Below are 20,964 nucleotides of genomic sequence, written 5' to 3' on the forward strand. Positions count from 1 at the left end.
TGTTCTCCAAACATTCGCCAAACCCTTTAGTCTGGTTCCCACTGGCTGTAGTGTGATTCATCACTCAAAATCACTCATTTTCAGTCATCCACTTTCCGTTGATGTCACTCTTTACACCACCTCTAGCAATGCTTAGCATTGACTACGGGAACGTGTGACGTTTGAGGAGTTACCTTGACCACTGTACCACATTCTTTTTAACTACCTATGCACAGTCATTGTGGTAGCTGGACTGTCACATTGAAACTCATGAGTGATTCTTTCATCTGATTTCATGCGATTTTTCACAACCACCCTTCACTACGCTCGACGGTACCTGTCCGTCAGTGTATGAGTTCTACCTGGTCTTGGTGCAGCTGTAGTTATCCCTTTGCGTTTACACTTCACAATGAGATCACAAACAGTTGCCTTGGGCAGCTTTAGAAGTGTTGAAATGTCCCTGATGGATTAGTTACTCAAGTGACATCCAGTAACCAGTCACGCTCGAAGTCACTGAGCTCACCTGATCGAACCATTCTGCTATTACTGCTTCTCTTCTGGCAGCACTCCCCGCCTTCTTTTATACTGTCGAGTTCGACTCCCGTGACATCTAGTGGTCTGTTCCGCATTTCTGGACTCGTCCGGATCCGACACAGTGCGAAAGAATCAAACTCAGACGGCTAGGAAACTGCCGTTGTGGAAACACTGGGGCCCCAGAACGTGCAGATGTATAACGTAAAATATACACTGGTGTCCAAAATTAAACAGATGTCAGTACGATCGTGTTCCAGACGGATGAAGGCATTCCGGTCAAAGGACAACCAAGCCAGCGATGACGTCAGGGCACCCATAAACCGGGGTAATATTTGTCGGGAAATCCCACATCCACAATCGCTGTGTACACAGCCAAAGACGGTGCAGTATGGTACACAAAAGACGCCTACCAGACCCTATGTGGTGGTGGGCCATAGGAAGAATGGAAGCAGGACAGTCGCAAACTGATATGGGCCAATGGCTTAATGTGGATCATTCTGTTGATTCTCGGATGAGGTTACAATTTAGAGAGACCGAAACTGTATCCCGGAGACCAGGACAGGCCGACCACGTGTGACAGAAAGAGTGGAGCATTATTTGACTGTAAGGGCACGACGGTACCGCTTTGGTACTGCACTGCAACTGGCATCCTCTGGGCGGGTTGTATCGAGACAAACGGTGTGCGGAAGGCAAGCAGAGTGGCCTTTGTTGTTGGAGACCTGCTGTCTGTTTCTGGCGCGTTTTTAAAGAAGGGAACCTTTAGAGTGGAGCCGCCAACATGCCACCTGGGTGGTCGAACAGGGGGCTAATGTTCTTTTCACAGATGAGTCCCAATTTAGTGTTGAGAGTTATTCTCAACGGATTCGCATGTGGAAGTAACGTGCAACACGATTTCGGGACCCAAACATTGTGGAAAAAGACCGATATCGAGAAGGATCCCTAATAGTTTGGGCAAGGAATACATTGACAACTCGAACAGCTCTTCATGAAATTGTACATGTGAATCGGAAAGGTTTCACTGGTGTCAGGTATCGTGACAAGATCTGGGGATCTCATGTGAGATTGTTGGGAGACGCTGTGGGCCCCGACTTCGTACTGATGGACGATAATGTTCGACTCATGGACAGCGGGTTGTTGATGTTTTTTTTGGAAACGGAAGATATACCATGGTGCATGCCTGGCATGCACTAGGGAGACAGGTTTCATCATGTCAGCATCCACCAACCACTCTCCAAGACTTGCGAGCAGCCCTGCAGCAAGAATGGGCGTTATTGTCTCAACGTGATACTGACGACATTATTCACAGCATGAGCCAAAGCTGTCAGCCTGGTCAGCGTGTATTGCTGCCACGTGTGGTCACACCCCATACCGAGCACATTAACCAGTTGTCGGAATGTGAGTGCAAATCCTTTAAGTTGGAAGAATCGAAGAACGATTTTGTCTACCGCTTTGCATGTTGAGTTGTTTACGTTCTCTTTTCTTTATTTCTACTACTATCGTTTATACTGTTTTGTGGCAAAATAAACGCAACCTTGCCAAATTTCCGTTTGTTACTTTAATTTTGGCTACCAGTGTGTAAGCTAGATCGCCATTTATTACACCATCTATTGCATACACACTGCATTGGTTTCATTGGTATCACACTACAAGAAGTGTATCGTGATCATCGTGCACCTGTTTGGTGAATGTAATGACCGGTAGATAACGCAATTAGTGACAGTGACTTCTGTTTCTAATTCGTCATTACATCTTGTTTGCTTCGCTTTCTTTGATGGGATGGAGGAACGGCAGAAGTCGTCTGTTTTGAGGCGACCAGTCACAATTTCATTGTGATACCAATCGCTTCACCTCATCAGAACCTACACACAACATATTTATACGTTGTATATATTGTAATCATTGTGTTCCCCTACAGCGTTGGCCCTCTGTGGCACCCTCCAATATCATGAAACTCATTCCCTGATTTCGTAACACAACTCACAACCCTAGTTCATCATTTATTAAATATTGCTTCAAGTCCATTTGGTTTTTTTAATAATTAAATTCAACAGTATACTGTACATTGAAAACATTATTACACAGAACCGAGGCATGCATTCAGCTGTGTAAGGAGACCTTTTGTGAGACTGTTGTATAAAAAGTAGTTAATATCCTGGATTCATAAATGACATTTACGATGCCGGTGGAGAGGTCAAATGCAGAATAAATGGTGGCACAAAGAGTCAATCGGTGTCAGTTAAACGCAAAAGAAGACATCGTCTGTCTGTGCTGAGTCTTAAACTTTTTTTTATTCTATGAAGGTCGGTTTGAATACGTTGTGGAGCCCGACTGACAAATTCCTCTCATTGTCAGTGCTTAGAAATTTTTCCAAGTTAGCATCTGCAGAAGATTCTGTAGTTCAATGGTAACGATGCATGGTGATTACGTTCGTTCGTCATCATTTTTAAAAGTTGAGGCAAGGGGATAGCGTTCTGTGAGAAACTTTGTGGAATTAATAATGAAGTAAATGAGCCATAACTTGTTGTTGTTGTTGTTGGTGGTGGTGTTGCTGTGGTGTTCAGTCCTGAGACTGATTTGATGCAGCTCTCCATGCTAATCTATCCTGTGCAAGCTCCTTCATCTCCCAGTACCTACTGCAACCTACATCCTTCTGAATCTGCTTAGTGTATTCATCTCTTGGTCTCCTTCTACGATTTTTACCCTCCACGCTGCCCTCCAATGCTGAATTTGTGATCCCTTGATGCCTCAGGACATGTCCTACCAACCGATCCCTTCTTCTAGTCAAGTTGTGCCACAAACTCCTCTTCTCCCCAATCCTATTCAATACCTCCTCATTAGTTACGTGATCTACCCACCTAATCTTCAACATTCTTCTGTAACACCACATTTCGAAAGCTTCTATTCTCTTCTTGTCCAAACTACTTATTGTCCATGTTTCACTTCCATACATGGCTACACTCCATACAAATACTTTCAGAAACGACTTCCTGACACTTAAATCTATACTCGATGTTAACAAATTTCTCTTCTTCAGAAACGCATTCCTTGCCATTGCCAGTCTACATTTTATATCCTCTCTACTTCGACCATCATCAGTTATTTTGCTCCCCAAATAGCAAAACTCCTTTACTACTTTAAGTGTCTCATTTCCTAATCTAATTCCCTGAGCATCACCCGACTTAATTCGACCACATTCCATTATCCGCGTTTTGCTTTTGTTGATGTTCATCTTATATCCTCATTTCAAGACACTGTCCATTCCGTTCAACTGCTCTTCCAAGTCCTTTGATGTCTCTGACAGAATTGCAATGTCATCGGCGAACCTCAAAGTTTTTATTTCTTCTCCATGGATTTTAATTCCTACTCCGAATTTTTCTTTTGTTTCCTTTACTGCTTGCTCAATATACAGATTGAATAACATCGGGGAGAGGCTACAACCCTGTCTCACTACCTTTCCAACCGCTGCTTCCCTTTCATGTCCCGCGACTCTTATAACTGCCATCTGGTTTCTGTGCAAATTGTAAATAGCCTTTCGTTCCCTGTATTTTACCCCTGCCACCTTTAGAATTTGAAAGAGAGTATTCCAGTCAACATTGTCAAAAGCTTTATCTAAGTCTACAAATGCTAGAAACGTACGTTTGCCTTTCCTTAATCTTTCTTCTAAGACAAGTCGTAAGGTCAGTATTGCCTCACGTGTTCCAACATTTCTACGGAATCCAAACTGATCTTCTCCGAGGTCGGCTTCTACCAGTTTTTCCATTCGTCTTTAAATAATTCGCGTTAGTATTTTGCAGCTGTGGCTTATTAAACTGATAGTTCGGTAATTTTCACATCTGTCAACACCTGCTTTCTTTGGGATTGGAATTATTATATTCTTCTTGAAGTCTGAGGGTATTTCGCCTGTCTCATACATCTTGCTCACCAGATCGTAGAGTTTTGTCAGGACTGGCTGTCCCAAGGCCGTCAGTAGTTCTAATGGAATGTTGTCTACTCCCGGGGCCTTGTTTCGACTCAGGTCTTTTAGTGCTCTGTCAAACTCTACACGCAGTATCGTATCTCCCATTTCATCTTCATCTACATCCTCTTCCATTTCCATAATATTGTCCTCAAGTATATCGCCCTTGTATAGACCCTCTATATACTCCTTCCACAATTCTGCTTTCCCCTCTTTGCTTAGAACTGGGTTTCCATCTGAGCTCTTGATATTCGTACAAGTGGTTCTCTTTTCTCCAAAGGTCTCTTTAATCTTCCTGTAGGCTGTATCTATCTTACCCCTAGTGAGATAAGCCTCTACATCCTTACATTTGTCCTCTGGCCATGCCTGCTTAGCCATTTTGCACTTCCTGTCGATCTCATTTTTGAGACGTTTGTATTCCTTTTTGCCTTTTTCATTTACTGCATTTTTATATTTTCTCCTTTCATCAATTAATTTCAATATTTCTTCTGTTACCCAAGGATCTCTACTAGTCCTCGTCGTTTTACCTACTTGATCCTCTGCTGCCTTCACTACTTCATCCCTCAGAGCTGCCCATTCGTCTTCTACTGTATTTCTTTCCCTCATTCCTGTCAATTGTTCCCTTATGCTGTCCGTGAAACTCTGTACAACCTCTGGTTTAGTCAGTTTATCCAGGTCCCATCTCCTTAAATTCCCACCTTTTTGCAATTTCTTCAATTTTAATCTACAGTTCATAACCAATAGATTGTGGTCAGAGCTGTAACTTAATAAGTTAAATAAGGTAACTGGCGACCATCACCATCCATTAGCAGCACTGAATATCTCCTGTGCTACGACTGGACCTACACATACATTTCAATCTATCGATGACAAGGTTTTATAATTTCTCGTTCCTTGAGATTGATTAATTAAGAAGTTCACTTGGCAACCTATCCCCATCCTAGTAACATGTTCATGCTATTTAGGTTGGTGCGTTTGTACACCACGTACCATTCTTCTGGATGCCACTATTGTCTTATGCTTTCTTTCCTCTCTGGCGTTCTCAGTATTATGCCACTTAGGGAACGTAAAAACCTGAGCTGTGCACGGTTTGTTCTAGTTGTATCACATTCATAAAGGGTCCATCATAAAGTCACTGTAGAAGAGTCAGTTTTGATATTACATTATGTTACCTGGTCTAAGGCGCTGCAGTTATAGACTGTACGGCTGGTCCCGGCGGAGGTTCGAGTCCTCCCTCGGGCATTGGTGTGTGTGTGTTTGTCCTTAGGATACTTTAGGTTAAGTATTGTGTAAGTTTAGGGATTGATGACCTTAGCAGCTAAGTCCCATAAGGTTTTACACACATTTGAAGATTTTTTTGAAACCTGTTTGTATTTATTTTGTCATTTGTTTAACGGGCTAATTTTTAATATTCCATTTAATTAATAGTGCTTCGCCAAATTATTTTCTGTCTGTTTGGTTTGTAAATAAGGAACTACAGCTCCCGAAACACAAAGTATGTTACTTATTCTGTAATCGATCGTTAGTTTGTCTTGAAAGACTTTATCCAAAAAAAATTTTCTATGTTGAATATAGACCTTTATAAATTATCTTCACTTTCAGCCGTCTGCAAATAATAATAATCGCAACAACGAGCTTCTTCAATTTTTGTATCTCATGGATTAGTTTCTTTCATTTCCTGGATTTTTTAGCCGTTATAGGTAACAAATAACACTGGCGGTAGAAGACGTCCTTCACAGAATTCGTAGTTAATATAGTTACTGGACCAATTCTGTTTTGATGAGTGAGGGTTGGAATTAGCACTTTACTTCATTAACTAAATCGCCTGGAACGTGGTAATTTTCTAATACTGGCCACCGTAAATGTCTTTTGATTCAGTCATAAACTTTTTCAAAAAAAATGGTTCAAATGGCTCTGAGCACTATGGGACTTAACAGTTGTGCTCATCAGTCCCCTAGAACTTAGAACTACTTAAACCTAACTAACCTAAGGACATCACACACATCCATGCCCGAGGCAGGATTCGAACCTGCGACCGTAGCAGTCTCGCGGTTCCGGACTGCGCGGCTAGAACCGCGAGACCACCGCGGCCGGCAAACTTTTTCAAGATGGGACTATCAAATACAAGGGAAAGTTAACATGTATTCTTTTCTCTATTGACTATCCGTCTATAAATATGGCATCTATATGTTATTAGTTCGTAAAGCTACCTTGCTCTTCTCCAAGCATCCGCTCTACAATGTTCCGAAATTTCCTTCACAGAACTATTATATATATTTTGCTTACCGTTATTAACAATAAAGTTCCCCTATAATTTTAGAAAATACTTCAAAATGAGTGACTTGTACCAAGTGATGTATCATTGCGAAGTGCAGTTCTCGAAATTTCTTATCAGCACAAAACCAGCGTCTCTGGTAACTTCCTGAATGCAGTTTGATTTTATTTCGTTTTCTTGCTTTCCAGGTTTCTAGTGATTAACACATGTGAGACACCCAAGCACGACGCACGCCTCCTCCTCACAGCTTTACTTCTGCCAGTACCTCGTCTCCTGCGACCCTTGGAGAGCCTAGAGCACTTGCCCGCGAAAGGCAAAGGTCCGGAGTTCAAGTCTCGGTCCGGCATACAGTTTTAATCTGCCAGGAAGTTTCATATCAGCGCACACTCCGCTGCAGAGTGAAAATCACATTCTGAATACGCAACATTCTTGTAAAAGGAAGACAATAATTTTGCTATGTCATCTCGCTCAACATAGAGGTAACTAATGTAATAAAAGTATTAGACGTAATGCGGGAGCCGAAGGGATCAAAATGAAAGATTAAACAGAATTAAGTTTGAATATTTGTGATCGATGGCTTGTTTGTTATACTCGTACATCCACCGTAAGACAGTTAGAATACTGAGCTACTTTACTCACATAACGCGGTGTGTACGTTGCAGCGTAACACCAGCAGCAGGCGTGCAGGCAGCAGGTGGGGGGTTGGGGTACTCACGTAGTTGTCGCGCAGGTCGTCGTGCGTCCTCTCCACGCCGTCGTCCAGCACGACAACGCGGACACCCCTGCCGGTGACGCCCGCCGCGTACACAGGCAACACGTGCAGGTCCAGCTTGGGCAGGTCTGGCCGCGTGCGGGTGTCCCTCTGCGGAAAAATCGCCATCGTCACTGCTGATGTGAAGCGATGAAATACACTGCCTCTTCAGAAGTGCCTAGACACCTGTTACTGGACAACTGTTTGGGGTGTATCCATCCTTCTCGTTTGTGTCGGATCTAACTCAGCTGGGAAAGCTTTCAACGGATTGTCCAAACGTCTGTGGAGATACGGCAGCTCAGTCTTTCTCAAGATACGAAATCAGGGAAGGTACTGATGCAGGACGCTATGTCCACGTTGTAACTGATCGTAAAGGTTTAGATCAGGACTGTGGGCAGGCTAGTCCCATTTATAAATACTGATCTCCACAAATCATTTCCTCAAAGATACTGCTTTATGACGGGGCATTGTCATGCTGAAACAAACAGTTACCGACTATGCACTGTTATGTTGCTGTATGCAGTACACAATGCTGTAAACAGTCAGCGTGTCCTTTCGCATTTAGCGTTTTCTGCAGCGCAATAAGGAAACCACACCATAACGATGGAAGACACCCCCTTACCGTAATACTTTCACCTCCGCACGTAACTCTTGGCGCCTCAAGTGATGACAGATAACGTTCTCAAGGAATTTTCCAAACTAAAACTTCTCCATCGAGATGTCACTGGGTACTCATATCACTTGTTTACAGTCATCCATTGTCTTTTGGATTACTACACAGCCGGCGCGCGGTGGCCGTGCGGTTCTAGGCGCTTCAGTCCGGAACCTCGCGACTACTACCGTCGCAGGTTCGAATCCTGCCTCGGGCATGGATGTGTTTTATGTCCTTAGGTTAGTTAGGTACAAATAGTTCTGAGTTCTGGGGGACTGATGACCTCATATGTTAAGTCCCATAGTGCTCAGAGCCATTTGAACCATTTTGAATTACTACACAAATTTGTAACTTACGTGGAGCGGCTTTGTCATTATACCACATTCTTTTTTTACCTCCCTATGCACAAACATTTTGCTAGCTGCAAGTCTGGTAGCACTTCGGTACTCGCAAGTGATTGCTTACGCTGATTCCATGCGCTTTTTACCATCACTCTCTCGGTCATGGGTGTATGTGTCGTTCTTAGTGTAAGTTAGTTAAAGTTAGATTAAGTAGTGTGTAATCTTAGGGACCGATGACCTCAGCAGTTTGGTCCCATAAGACCTTAGCACAAATTTCCAAAAAATTACCATCACTCTCCGCAATGCTGGGCAGTTCCTATCTATCAGCGCTTATGGTGTCTGCGTTCCAAAGGGCACTACGATAACAGGTGCATCCTACGAAAATGTTTTGAAGAACAAATTTCTTCCTGCACTGCAACAAAACCGTCCGGGAAGGGCTGCACGTGTGCTGTTTCACCAAGACAACGCACCCACACATCGAGCTAACGTTACGCAACAGTTTCTTCGTGATAACTTTGAAGTGATTCCTCATGCTCCCTACTCACCTGACCTGGCTCCTAGTGACTTTTGGCTTTTTCCAACAATGAAAGACACTCTCCGAATGTAACTGATCTCTCATCTATATGGTGGAGTAGACATGTAAGCAACATGCTGTTATTGTGACAGGTTATCGCTACTTACAGCTTAGTAGCATTAAACACACTTTATAGCTGCATCCACGCAACGAAGCAAATCATTGGGTTGTCAATGTTCAAAAGATCTCACAAAACTATTAAAACACACGTAACAGCCTTCGTAAATTACTGTGTGTTTCAAAATAAATACATGGGTTTAAATGCTTTGTAGCATTTATTACTTTCAACTTATAATTACACTACAGGCCATTAAAACCGCTACACCAGGAAAAAATGCAGATGATAAAAGGGTATTCATTGGACAAATATATTATACTACAACTGACATGTGATGACATTTTCACGCAATGTAGGTGCATAGATCCTGAGAAATCAGTTCCCAGAACAACCACCTCTGGCCGTAATAACGGCCTCCATACGCCTGGGGATTGAGTCAAACAGAGCTTGGATGGCGTGTACATGTACAGCTGCCCATGCAGCTTCAACACGGTACCACAGTTCATCAAGAGTAGTGACTGGCGTATTGTGACGAGCCAGTTGCTAGGACACCATTGACCAGACGTTTTCAGTAGGTGAGAGATCTGGAGAATGTGCTGGCCAGGGCAGCAGTCGAACATTTGCTGTATCCAGAAAGGCCCGTACAGGACCTGCAACATGCGGTCGTGCATTATCCTCCTGAAATGTAGGGTTTCGCAGGGTTCGAATGAAGGATAGAGCCACGGGTCGTAACACATCTGAAATGTAACGTCCACTGTTCAAAGTGCCGTCAATGCCATCAAGTGGTGACCGAGACGTGTAACCAATGGCACCCCATACAATCACGCCGGGTGATATGCCAGTATGGCGATGACGAATACACGCTCCCAGTGTGCGTTCACCGCGATGTCGCCAAACACGGATGCGACCATCATGATGCTGTAAACAGAACCTGGATTCGTCCGTAAAAATGACGTTTTGCCATTCGTGCACCCAGGTTTGTCGTTGAGTATACCATCGCAGACGCTCCTGTCTGTGATGCAGCGCCAAGGGTAACCGTAGCCATGGTCTCCGAGCTGATAGTCCATGCTGCTGCAAACTTCGTGGAATTGTTCGTGCGGATGGTTGCTGTCTTGCAAACGTCCCCAGGTGTTGACTCAGGGATCGAGACGTGGCTGCACGATCCGTTACAGCCATGCGGATAAGATGCCTGTCATCTCGACTGCTAGTGATACGAGGCCGTTGAGATCCAGCACGGCGTTCCGTATTACTCTCCTGAACCCACCGATTTCATATTCTGCTAACAGTCATTGGATCTCGACCAACGCGAGCAACAGTGTCGCGATACGATAAACCGCAATCGCGGTAGGCTACAATCCAAGTCGGATACGTGATGGTACGCATTTCTCCTCCTTACACGAGGCATCACAACAACGTTTCACCAGGCAACGCCGGTCAACTGCTGTTTGTGTATGAGAAATCGGTTGGATACTTACCTGATGTCAGCACGTTGTAGGTGTCGCCACCGGCGACAACCTTGTGTTAATGTTCTGAAAAGCTAATCATTTGCATATCACAGCATCTTCTTCCTGTCGGTTAAATTTCACGTCTGTAGCATGTCATCTTCGTGGTGTAGCAATTTTAATGGCCAGTAGTGTATTTAAATCACTTGCAGTCTCCACATGAGTACAGCCAGTACCTTGCGGACACCCTACTCCGCTCTACGTACGGTTAACGGTGTTATCAATACACGACGATATAATAATTTCCCAGTTTAAGTATAGAAACCTTTTGGTAGTGAGAAAATCCGAAATATTTTCATTTTAGTGCAAGCAGTATGTTAAGAAGCTCTTTCTCCTATGATGAATTCCTCTTTGCAGCACACCCAAGTTTCTCATCGGTATGGCAACGTATTCCAAGAAATTAGTTGGTTCCGGTTCGATCTACTGGTCTGGAAAGAAAGACGAAGTTCCTTAGGAATTTTCTTGCATAGAATTTTAAAGCGAGAGTTAACGATACCGTAATAATAGTCACATTTTTTAAATCTTATGAACATTGTTGTGAAATGGTATACTCACGACAGAAGTTGGCGAATTGCTCAGTCATATCTTCCGAAGGACGTGGTGCAATTGTCCATCCGGCGGCTAGCGAGAATAACGATATTCTTTTGTTACAACAAGCAGTGTGCAGTTGCTAGGTAACGATCCCTTAGTTCGTTACAGCGCAGAGTCCCTCCGAGATGCTGGTCGTCGTTAGCTGGATTATTGCATCGGCTCAGGTACGTCTACTGCCCAGAAAGCTTTATCATTACGTTTCAGATATGTTTACTAAATCAAATTTAGTTAATGAACCCTTTATGTCCACCGTAGTCAACCGAATGTTCGAAACGGTTGTGAGGCATTGTTATTACCCATTACTCACGTTGCGTGCAGATGGCAGCGCACATTTATGAGACACTATACGCCCCGCGAAGAAACTTGTCGATATTTCTTCCCTTTTTTTCTCTCTCTCTATCTGTCGCTCTTTATCTTCTTAAGAGATCAAGGTTCGAAAAGAAACAAATTCAGGATGACAGCTGAACTACACTATATGGATTGTGCCAGATTCTGAACAACTGGTTTACGTATGTTATGCGTCAAAATAGTTCTTGATGTGTGAAACTTTGTTTAATACTCGGTAGTTTTATCCTCATGAGCAGCTAACTATTACCGCCCACGGAATCCACAGATATGAACGCCACTGCGTGTAAGTATTGTTTTGGAAGGCTTTATGGGTCAGGTCCATTAGCCGTAATCCTGTGTTAATAACTGGTGTGATGCCGACAACATTAGCTTCAAATGAATTTGTGTGTGTGTGTGTGTGTGTGTGTGTGTGTGTGTGCGCGCGCGCGCGCGCGCGTGTCAGTGTGTGTATGTGCGTCCAATATGTGAAACAGAATGTAGTATAAACCATTAGAATACTATATGCGGTAATGTGATATCAGTGTTCAATAGACGTATTAAATAATGCGTGTTCAATTTAGACAAGGTAATAAAGTAAATATAAGGTTTGTGGCATGCATATTAGAAGATACGCCGCTCGTATGATTGATTAAAGCGAATCCAATTAAAGAAAAAGTAATGTTCTGGGGAAACTTACTTCCATGCTATAACTAGTGGCCAGTAGTTTTCCCGATGAGCGATATCGACTGTGTATTTATGACTTGCAAGTAGATTAGGTATTGTATCAACAAACTAAGATTCCATTTATTTTTTCAGATTTGGAAATATAGTCTTCGACTACTTTTTTTTGGATGACAACTTTGCTCCTCAAAGACTGTACAATTACTGAGAATAATGCTTATTTATATGAATTTGTTGGCGGACTCCACGTGTAGACCGATTTTCAAGTGGTTTCTACGTGTGCAAAAACATAAACGGGCGTCACACAACTGTCGGATTGTAGAGCGCTCTTGACATCACACAAATGCCTCTCATAGGACATTCAAAAATACAATAGCCATGGCTGCAAAGAATCAACCATACCTTTTTAGTACGCTTTCAGACGAATGGAATTACGCCCTGTACTTTTTCGTGGAATTTTGTGTTTTCTGACACCACCACTACGGAGCAATAACGCAGTTGATTATGCGTGGTCATGACTCCCCTACTTTCGGATGTGAAATGACATCCCTTTGCTTATGACGATAACCGCCCGATGTTTTGAATGTCATGAGACGCACGTTTATTGTTATACAACTACAACACCATTTGAAAGTGTTATTTAATATGAAGTTTATCAATAATGTTACATAAAATGTATCCTATTACCTGTAATTGCGCAGTCTTTGAGAGCAATGCTATAGCCTAATAGCAGTTGTTGTACTGATAGAATGATTGTAGGTGTTCTGAAAACCAGCGGTTAAAAATGCGCAACGTTAGTAATCTGTAAATAATGAACTGATATGCTGGAGGTGCGGATCATAGCATTTCTGCTCCCATTCTTTTCTACCCTTGCGATGCTCTTCTCTCTTGTCTTGAGATAAATTATTTGTTTCTGCTACGCTGCAGAAAATTATACTTTTTTCTATTATGATGTACTGTGTCATAGCGTTCAAGATCAGATGGTGACTGTCGTTGACTATGAAGGAACAAGACCGTTACCTGTGGAATAATGAAGCTGAAGTAATCGGTATTACAAGTGCTTCTTTGTGTGCTCTGGTGAACTGATCTTAAATTATAATTTTTTATGGGACTAACATTCTTGTCTTTAAAAAGCTGTAATGTCAAATATGTCCACCGAAAAAATAGTTTCGTGCATGAATGCTAACAATATGTTGCTCGTCAACCGGTGTCAGTCTTGTGTGTTTGAGAACTTTTGTCGTGAAAGCAGGGCATTTTCTCTCACTGTTTTCCTGAGAGTGAAACCACTAGGCGAATTTTTGTTTGTTGTCCCTCTAAATATGCAAATTTTTATGTATTAATTAATCTGATATTAACGTACAAATGCTTTTTACCTGCGAAATTGGAGAGGAAACGGTAGACAATCATGATACTGCTTAAAGGGGTTCATGGTCTCGTTTTCCAGTTCACAGTAACAAATTACCATGTACTTAAAAATGTCAGCGCAAATTATGTCGAACTATAAATGTCTCCTACAACTACCAAACTGGGTAATTTATGATTAATTCTGTTGTCCTAATTTGTCTTTTTATGACATCAATGTTTCGTTTTTAAAGGAAAATAAATACAACCTGGACTTTCAATTCTCTAACAGAGTATTTTCCTAATTACCTACCTTATTATCGACGCTTGTGGATAATCATGTTTAATAGGTAGAGGAGATCTCGTATTAAAATTCTACTTCTTGTAAGTCTTTCATTGAAAATAAATAATACAGGGTTGTCTTAATCAACCCTTGTAATGAGGAATGCCCATTTTCTGCTGTGAGGCATGGAAAAAACGGTGTAATTAATACTTGGAACAAATGTGTGTATCATCGGGATTTAGTCTTCCGCGATTCGTACATACAGTTGCAGGAAAAGTAGCTGCGAGCCTATACAGTGAAACAAAAATTCGTAGAACGCTAATGCTATTTGCACGTACGTCGGTTAACGGGATTTCATCACAGTTTCTCAATCTGACCTCTCCGCTGATCCGATGGAAACTCACTGTGGCCGCTTCCTGTTCATTTACAACCCTCGGATGTTTGAGAGTGTGCCTTGGCAGTTCAAAAGTTTTAATTTATATTGATACTGATTCCTGTTAGCTAATTAAATAGTTTTTTCGTTTACAGGAAACTGATGAAGAAATAATATTACAATTCCATTTCTGAAAATTAATTAGCTACGAATTTTGTTATTTAATTTGCTGCTTTACAGTTCTTTTTGTCCCTCTTATCTGTAATTTTGTACGAATACTATTTAGAGAAGTAGTAGATCATTTTTACCAACATTATATTAAGACTTCAGAGGGAACCAGAATGATAGATCACTGAATAATTTAAAACACCTTTCTTCTCAAACGGTATTGACGCTTTGATATGATTGATGCGCTTAATTTTCAAACCACTGCGTGCAAAAATCTGGCGTCATACTCGGAATGACTGCATGTAGTTGAGAGCCTGATTTCTTGCAACACAGTGCATTTTAGAAATAAGAATACTCATCACAGTCTTGACAGTAACCAATATTTCTTCTGCACCGGAATTCCTGGCGAACAGTATTTACCAGAGTGTTCCGCGATGAAAATGACATTCGATGGAGTTTTGTGACGGATTTGAATTGCTTCATTTGTGTTTGTTCAAATAGTTAATTTTAGACAGAAATATGCACATGTTTATAAGAGGATATAAACATACCATGCTTCCATTCCATGAAGGAGTAATTTCGAACTGGAGCTCTACGATATCAGCATGAAAGTGCTTCTGTCCACAAAACAACGACTGTCACATCGTGGCACGAAATTAAGATGATTTTTCTGGGATTGGCTGTCAGTGACACGATCTAAATCTCTTATAATACCAATGACAAACTTGTGTGCAACGTCAGTTTGCACAAAAGTAAGACAACGGTTATGCACCATGCTCCACGAAAAATGGAAACGTATTAGCCTTTCATTTCTACATCTACATCTACATTTATACTCCGCAAGCCACCCAACGGTGTGTGGCGGAGCGCACTTTACGTGCCACTGTCATTACCTCCCTTTCCTGTTCCAGTCGCGTATGGTTCGCGGGAAGAACGACTGTCTGAAAGCCTTCGTGCGCGCTCTAATCTCTCTAATTTTACATTCGTGATCTCCTCGGAAGGTATAAGTAGGGGGAAGCAATATATTCGATACCTCATCCAGAAACGCACCCTCTCGAAACCTAGCGAGCAAGCTACACCGCGATGCAGAGCGCCTCTCTTGCAGAGTCTGACACTTGAGTTTATTAAACATCTCCGTAACGCTATCACGGTTACCAAATAACCCTGTGACGAAACGCGCCGCTCTTCTTTGGATCTTCTCTATCTCCTCCGTCAAACCGATCTGGTACGGATCCCACACTGATGAGCAATACTCAAGTATAGGTCGAACGAGTGTTTTGTAAGCCACCTCCTTTGTTGATGGACTACATTTTCTAAGCACTCTCCCAATGAATCTCAACCTGGTACCCACCTTACCAACAATTAATTTTGTATGATCATTCCACTTCAAATCGTTCCGCACGCATACTCCCAGATATTTTACAGAAGTAACTGCTACCAGTGTTTGTTCCGCTATCATATAATCATTCAATAAAGGATCCTTCTTTCTATGTATTCGCAATACATTACACTTGTCTATGTTAAGGGACAGTTGCCACTCCATGCACCAAGTGCCTATCCGCTGCAGATCTTCCTGCATTTCGCTACAATTTTCTAATGCTGCAACTTCTCTGTATACTACAGCATCATCCGCGAAAAGCCGCATGGAACTTCCGACACTATCTACTAGGTCATTTATATATATTGTGAAAAGCAATGGTCCCATAACACTCCCGTGTGGCACGCCAGAGGTTACTTTAACGTCTGTAGACGTCTCTCCATTGATAACAACATGCTGTGTTCTGTTTGCTAAAAACTCTTCAATCCAGCCACACAGCTGGTCTGATATTCCGTAGGCTCTTACTTTGTTTATCAGGCGACAGTGCGGAACTGTATCGAACGCCTTCCGGAAGTCAAGAAAAATAGCATCTACCTGGGAGCCTGTATCTAATATTTTCTGGGTCTCATGAACAAATAAAGCGAGTTGGGTCTCACACGATCGCTGTTTCCGGAATCCATGTTGATTCCTACATAGTAGATTCTGGGTTTCCAAAAACGACATGATACTCGAGCAAAAAACATGTTCTAAAATTCTACAACAGATCGACGTCAGAGATATAGGTCTATAGTTTTGCGCATCTGCTCGACGACCCTTCTTGAAGACTGGGACTACCTGTGCTCTTTTCCAATCATTTGGAACCCTCCGTTCCTCTAGAGACTTGCGGTACACGGCTGTTAGAAGGGGGGCAAGTTCTTTCGCGTACTCTGTGTAGAATCGAACTGGTATCCCGTCAGGTCCAGTGGACTTTCCTCTATTGAGTGATTCCAGTTGTTTTTCTATTCCTTGGACACTTATTTCGATGTCAGCCATTTTTTCGTTTGTGCGAGGATTTAGAGAAGGAACTGCAGTGCGGTCTTCCTCTGTGAAACAGCTTTGGAAAAAGGTGTTTAGTATTTCAGCTTTACGCGCGTCATCCTCTGTTTCAATGCCATCATCATCCCGGAGTGTCTGGATATGCTGTTTCAAGCCACTTACTGATTTAACGTAAGACCAGAACTTCCTAGGATTTTCTGTCAAGTATGTCAGTGTTTGTAAGAGCAGCCAACAATTGAACAAGTGGTGACATTTGACTACATAGTGCACACATATCTGGCTATGTTGGCTTGTATTTGCAAGTATACAGTGAGGTGACAAAAGTCTTGCGATATCTCCTAGGATCGTGTCGGAACTTCTTTTGCCTGGTGTAGTGCACCAACTCAACGTGGCGTGGAAGATAACTATTTAATGATAGGTTCAGTTCATCCTGAGAACCTAGTCCAATCCAAGAAAACACAGCCCACACTATTATGGAGCAACAACCAGGTTGCACAGTGTTAACCTTGTTGACAACTTGGGTCCATAGCTTCGTGGAGCCTGCGCCACATTCGAACCCTACCTTTAGCTCTTGCCAGCTGTAGTCTGGACCCACATGATCAGGCCAGGGTTTTCCAGTCCTCCAGCGTCCAATCGATACGGTTACGAGCCCAGGAGAGGCGCTGCAGGCGATTTCGTGCTGTAGGCAAAGGCAGTCACGCCATTCATCTGCGGACATTGCCCATTAACGCCAAATTTCGTCACACTGTCCTAACGGATACGTCAGTCGTACGCCCCACGTTGATTTCTGTGGTCACTTCAAACAATGTTGCTTGTTTGTCAGTACTGACAACTCTACGCGTACGCCACTGATCTCTGTCGTTAAGTGAAGGCCGTCAGCTACTGAGCTTCCGTGATTGGAAGTAATGCCTGAAATTTGGTATTCCGGCATACTCTTGATATCGTGGATCTCGGAATATTGAATTTACAAATGACTTCCGAAATGGAATGTCACATGCATCTAGCTCCAACTACCACTACGCGTTCAAAGTCAGTCAGTTCCCGTTGTGGGGCCATCATCACGTAGGAAATCACCTGAGTACAATAACAGCTCCAACAGTGCGCTGACCTTTTATATTCTTGTGTACACGATACTGCAGTCATCTGTATACATGCATATAGCAGTCCCATGACTTTCCTCATCTCAGCATAGATACAATAAAAAATCATGAAACGTCTGCGCTCCGTGTCAGTGTGTTTCGTTATTCTGTCAAAATATAAAGCGAACTAAATGTCAGAACATCAAAGATAAGGCACAGTCTCAATATATCAGAAATAAAATGCATGTTGCTACATTATAGTGTTGTGCAAACCAGATGCGTTCATATCGTGTACCGACTGGCACTTCATACCATTAACAAAGACGTTGGCCCCATACGACAGTGATGAATGTAATATGGTAACGATCATTTTCATCAGAGTCCTCACACATGGGGACATACATCATGATAATTTTGTTATTATTTTATTGGCCTTTGAGTACTCTCCGTACAGTCCAAATGGTTCAAATGGCGCTAAGCACTATGGGACTTAACTTCTGAGGTCATCAGTCCCATAGAACTTAGAACTACTTAAACCTAACTAACCAAAGGACACCACACACAACCATGCCCGAGGCAGGATTCGAACCTGCGACCGTAGCGGTCGCGCGGATCCAGGCCCATACAGTCATCCACGTAAATAAATCATAGTGACATACTACGCGTATCGATTTAAAGGAAAATTGATATTAACAAACTTAGACGCTGATGATATAAAACAAAAGCAAAAGCATGTTGAAACAATATACTTAGATTACAAAAAGTTATTTAATTTACTCGAGTTATTCCATAACTCCCTTTTAGCTTCCGTTGGGAAGGTGTAAGTTTCTTTATACTCGTACTTTACAAAGTCTGTGGTTGCCAATAAATTTGGTGTTTCTTGCTCACAAATTTCCATAGTAACTTTGATGTGAGATTACGCCGATCTGACTCATCCAAAAAAATGTGCGATTTGTGACTCCCTCTTGTCCGCAGTTTTATTTCACTTACAAATCTGTCATACCGTTCGTGCTACGAACTAATCATTTAAATTCACAGCTTCTTTCATTGCATACAGTAAAAGAATTTATTTCTGAATTTTCGCAGGAAAACTTGCTAAGTTCATAATTGCACAGAAGATTTTCGCTACCGTTAACCGCTTTCCAATAGTGCAACTGTCATACATGAACCTAAAACTTTTTCATAATATTCACTGTTTTTATCTTCCATACCTTTTCTTGACACTTCTGTAATTCGACCGCGGCATTTCTTTGACCAGAAAAAAAACATATTTTGCTGTAATACTACAGGAAACTTCTGAGTGTAAGACAAGAGTCTGTGTACGTAATAGCTGAAAGCTCAAATCAACAGAAAAAATGTCCCTAGACATACGAATTTTCAAGGTACCTGCTGCCCTTAATCTGGTACATGGAGGCCCTGCATCCTTTTTCCTATCTAGTTGATTTACCTGTGCTATTATCTCGTGGGCTTACGGGTGGTTTTCATACCCTCTATGAAAATATTTAAAGAGAGTGTGCGCAAATGTAGAGTCCAAGAAAGTGGGCAATTTTTTCTCTGGTACCGTATAATTGTATTTAAGGGCTTCCACGATGTCCGTAATACCGGCCCTCATCATTGTGATTTCGCTTGGCAACTTGTGCTTAAATCCTGCTTGTGCGTAAATACCCGAAAGCGCATTCTGTTCGTTTCTGGTTCTTTAGGTCATCTAGCAGAGTATCCGCGCCTGTGAATATATGGCTCGGAGCTCGAACTGGGCATGATTTGAAAGTGGGGCCTCAAATCTCACATCAGTCCAACGGTAGTACAGATGTAACTTTTTTGAAACATGTAGACGAGTAACATATTGTGGACAGTTTCTGAATGCGAGATAACACGACGTTCTCTGAAAATTGAGCCTTCTTCATTAGGAAAATTATGCCTTAATATGAACGTAGCAAGTGTAGCGGTCTACAACTAATATATTTGTTCGGTTGACGTCATGACACGAAGACTTACACTGTGCCCAGAAATGTGGCGACAAACTTCGAGGAATTGAAGAGGGTGGAACAAACTGAGGACAGGATCCCGTGTCAGGAAACGTCTTCCAACGACGTTACAGAGCGTCACAGTTGCAGGCGCATGGCCACTTCTTCGGCAGCAAAGGCGACTTTGTACACTGGCAGACCATAGTCGGAACGTGTTGCAGTGTTGTTTGTTAGTCAAACGCCTTGCCTGCTATGAATGCAATCGTCTGTTGCCTCAATAGATAATGGTTTCAGTCACGGGTTTAAGTGTACAGTGTGTATTTCTCCCGGACCCTCCTGATACCTCCATTGTTTTTTTGGCACACAGCAGAAAACTAAACTACAGATGGAAACCCGAGTCTGAAATTGTCATCCACCAAGGCAATAGAACATCGCTTTCATAGGAGGCAAAGCCTGTCTAAGCAGCTGTTAGTTCCGTCTTCTCCACTGATGATTGTGGCAATCAGACGCGATCACTGAATAACGAACAATGTCGCGATATTTTCCCGCCTACAGGCCATCGGCGTACAAAATCAGGTTTTCTGCCCACAGGCTGGCACAGCGGCGACCGCTGGCGCCTATTAACTTCGACGCGCTGTAGATTCGTTGGATGGCGTTTTCGGACACAGGTTCCTATCCTCGGATTGTTTCTCAAGGCACCCTCTGCAACCTGTCGATGTTTGACGCAACATTTCTGAGACACCCTGTACTCTAAGTGATTTTCATGATATCGTACTAAGTTTTTGTAGTAAGCCGTCCATCGCCAATCTGTAGAATACACTTCGGTAGACTAGACACGACCACAGTAGCACACACCCGTTCTTTAAATGTCCTCCGTGTTCTCAGTGGTATGTCGTGGGGAGCGGATCGAACCGTCCTGCTTCGTCTATATCGGTCGATCGTCCGCTCCAAGCTGGATTATGGGAGCTTCGTATACTCCACTGCACGGCCGTCCATCTTACGCCGCCTCAACTCCATACAACACAACATTTCTGAGGCACCTTGTACTATAAGTGCTTTTCATGATATCGTACTAAGTTTTTGTAGTAAGCCGTCCATCGCCAATCTGTAGAATACACATCGGTAGACTAGACAAGACCACAGTAGCACACGATACACTTCATGCATGTGTAGTAGTCCGCAC

General features: G+C 42.6%; 1 protein-coding gene across 2 annotated transcripts in view; it reads right to left on the minus strand.

The window, feature by feature from the left end:
* Positions 1-20,964, minus strand: part of LOC126412741 (neuroendocrine convertase 1-like) — a 492,712-nt gene that overhangs the window by 161,882 nt on the left and 309,866 nt on the right. For both annotated transcript variants that reach the window (XM_050082477.1, XM_050082478.1), the window contains exon 5: positions 7,459-7,605. In XM_050082477.1, the coding sequence (XP_049938434.1) occupies positions 7,459-7,605 (147 nt within the window). The remainder of the gene's footprint in view (positions 1-7,458; positions 7,606-20,964) is intronic.

The sequence above is a fragment of the Schistocerca serialis genome, chromosome 7 (assembly GCF_023864345.2).
Source record: "Schistocerca serialis cubense isolate TAMUIC-IGC-003099 chromosome 7, iqSchSeri2.2, whole genome shotgun sequence".
NCBI classification, from domain to species: Eukaryota; Metazoa; Arthropoda; class Insecta; order Orthoptera; family Acrididae; genus Schistocerca; species Schistocerca serialis.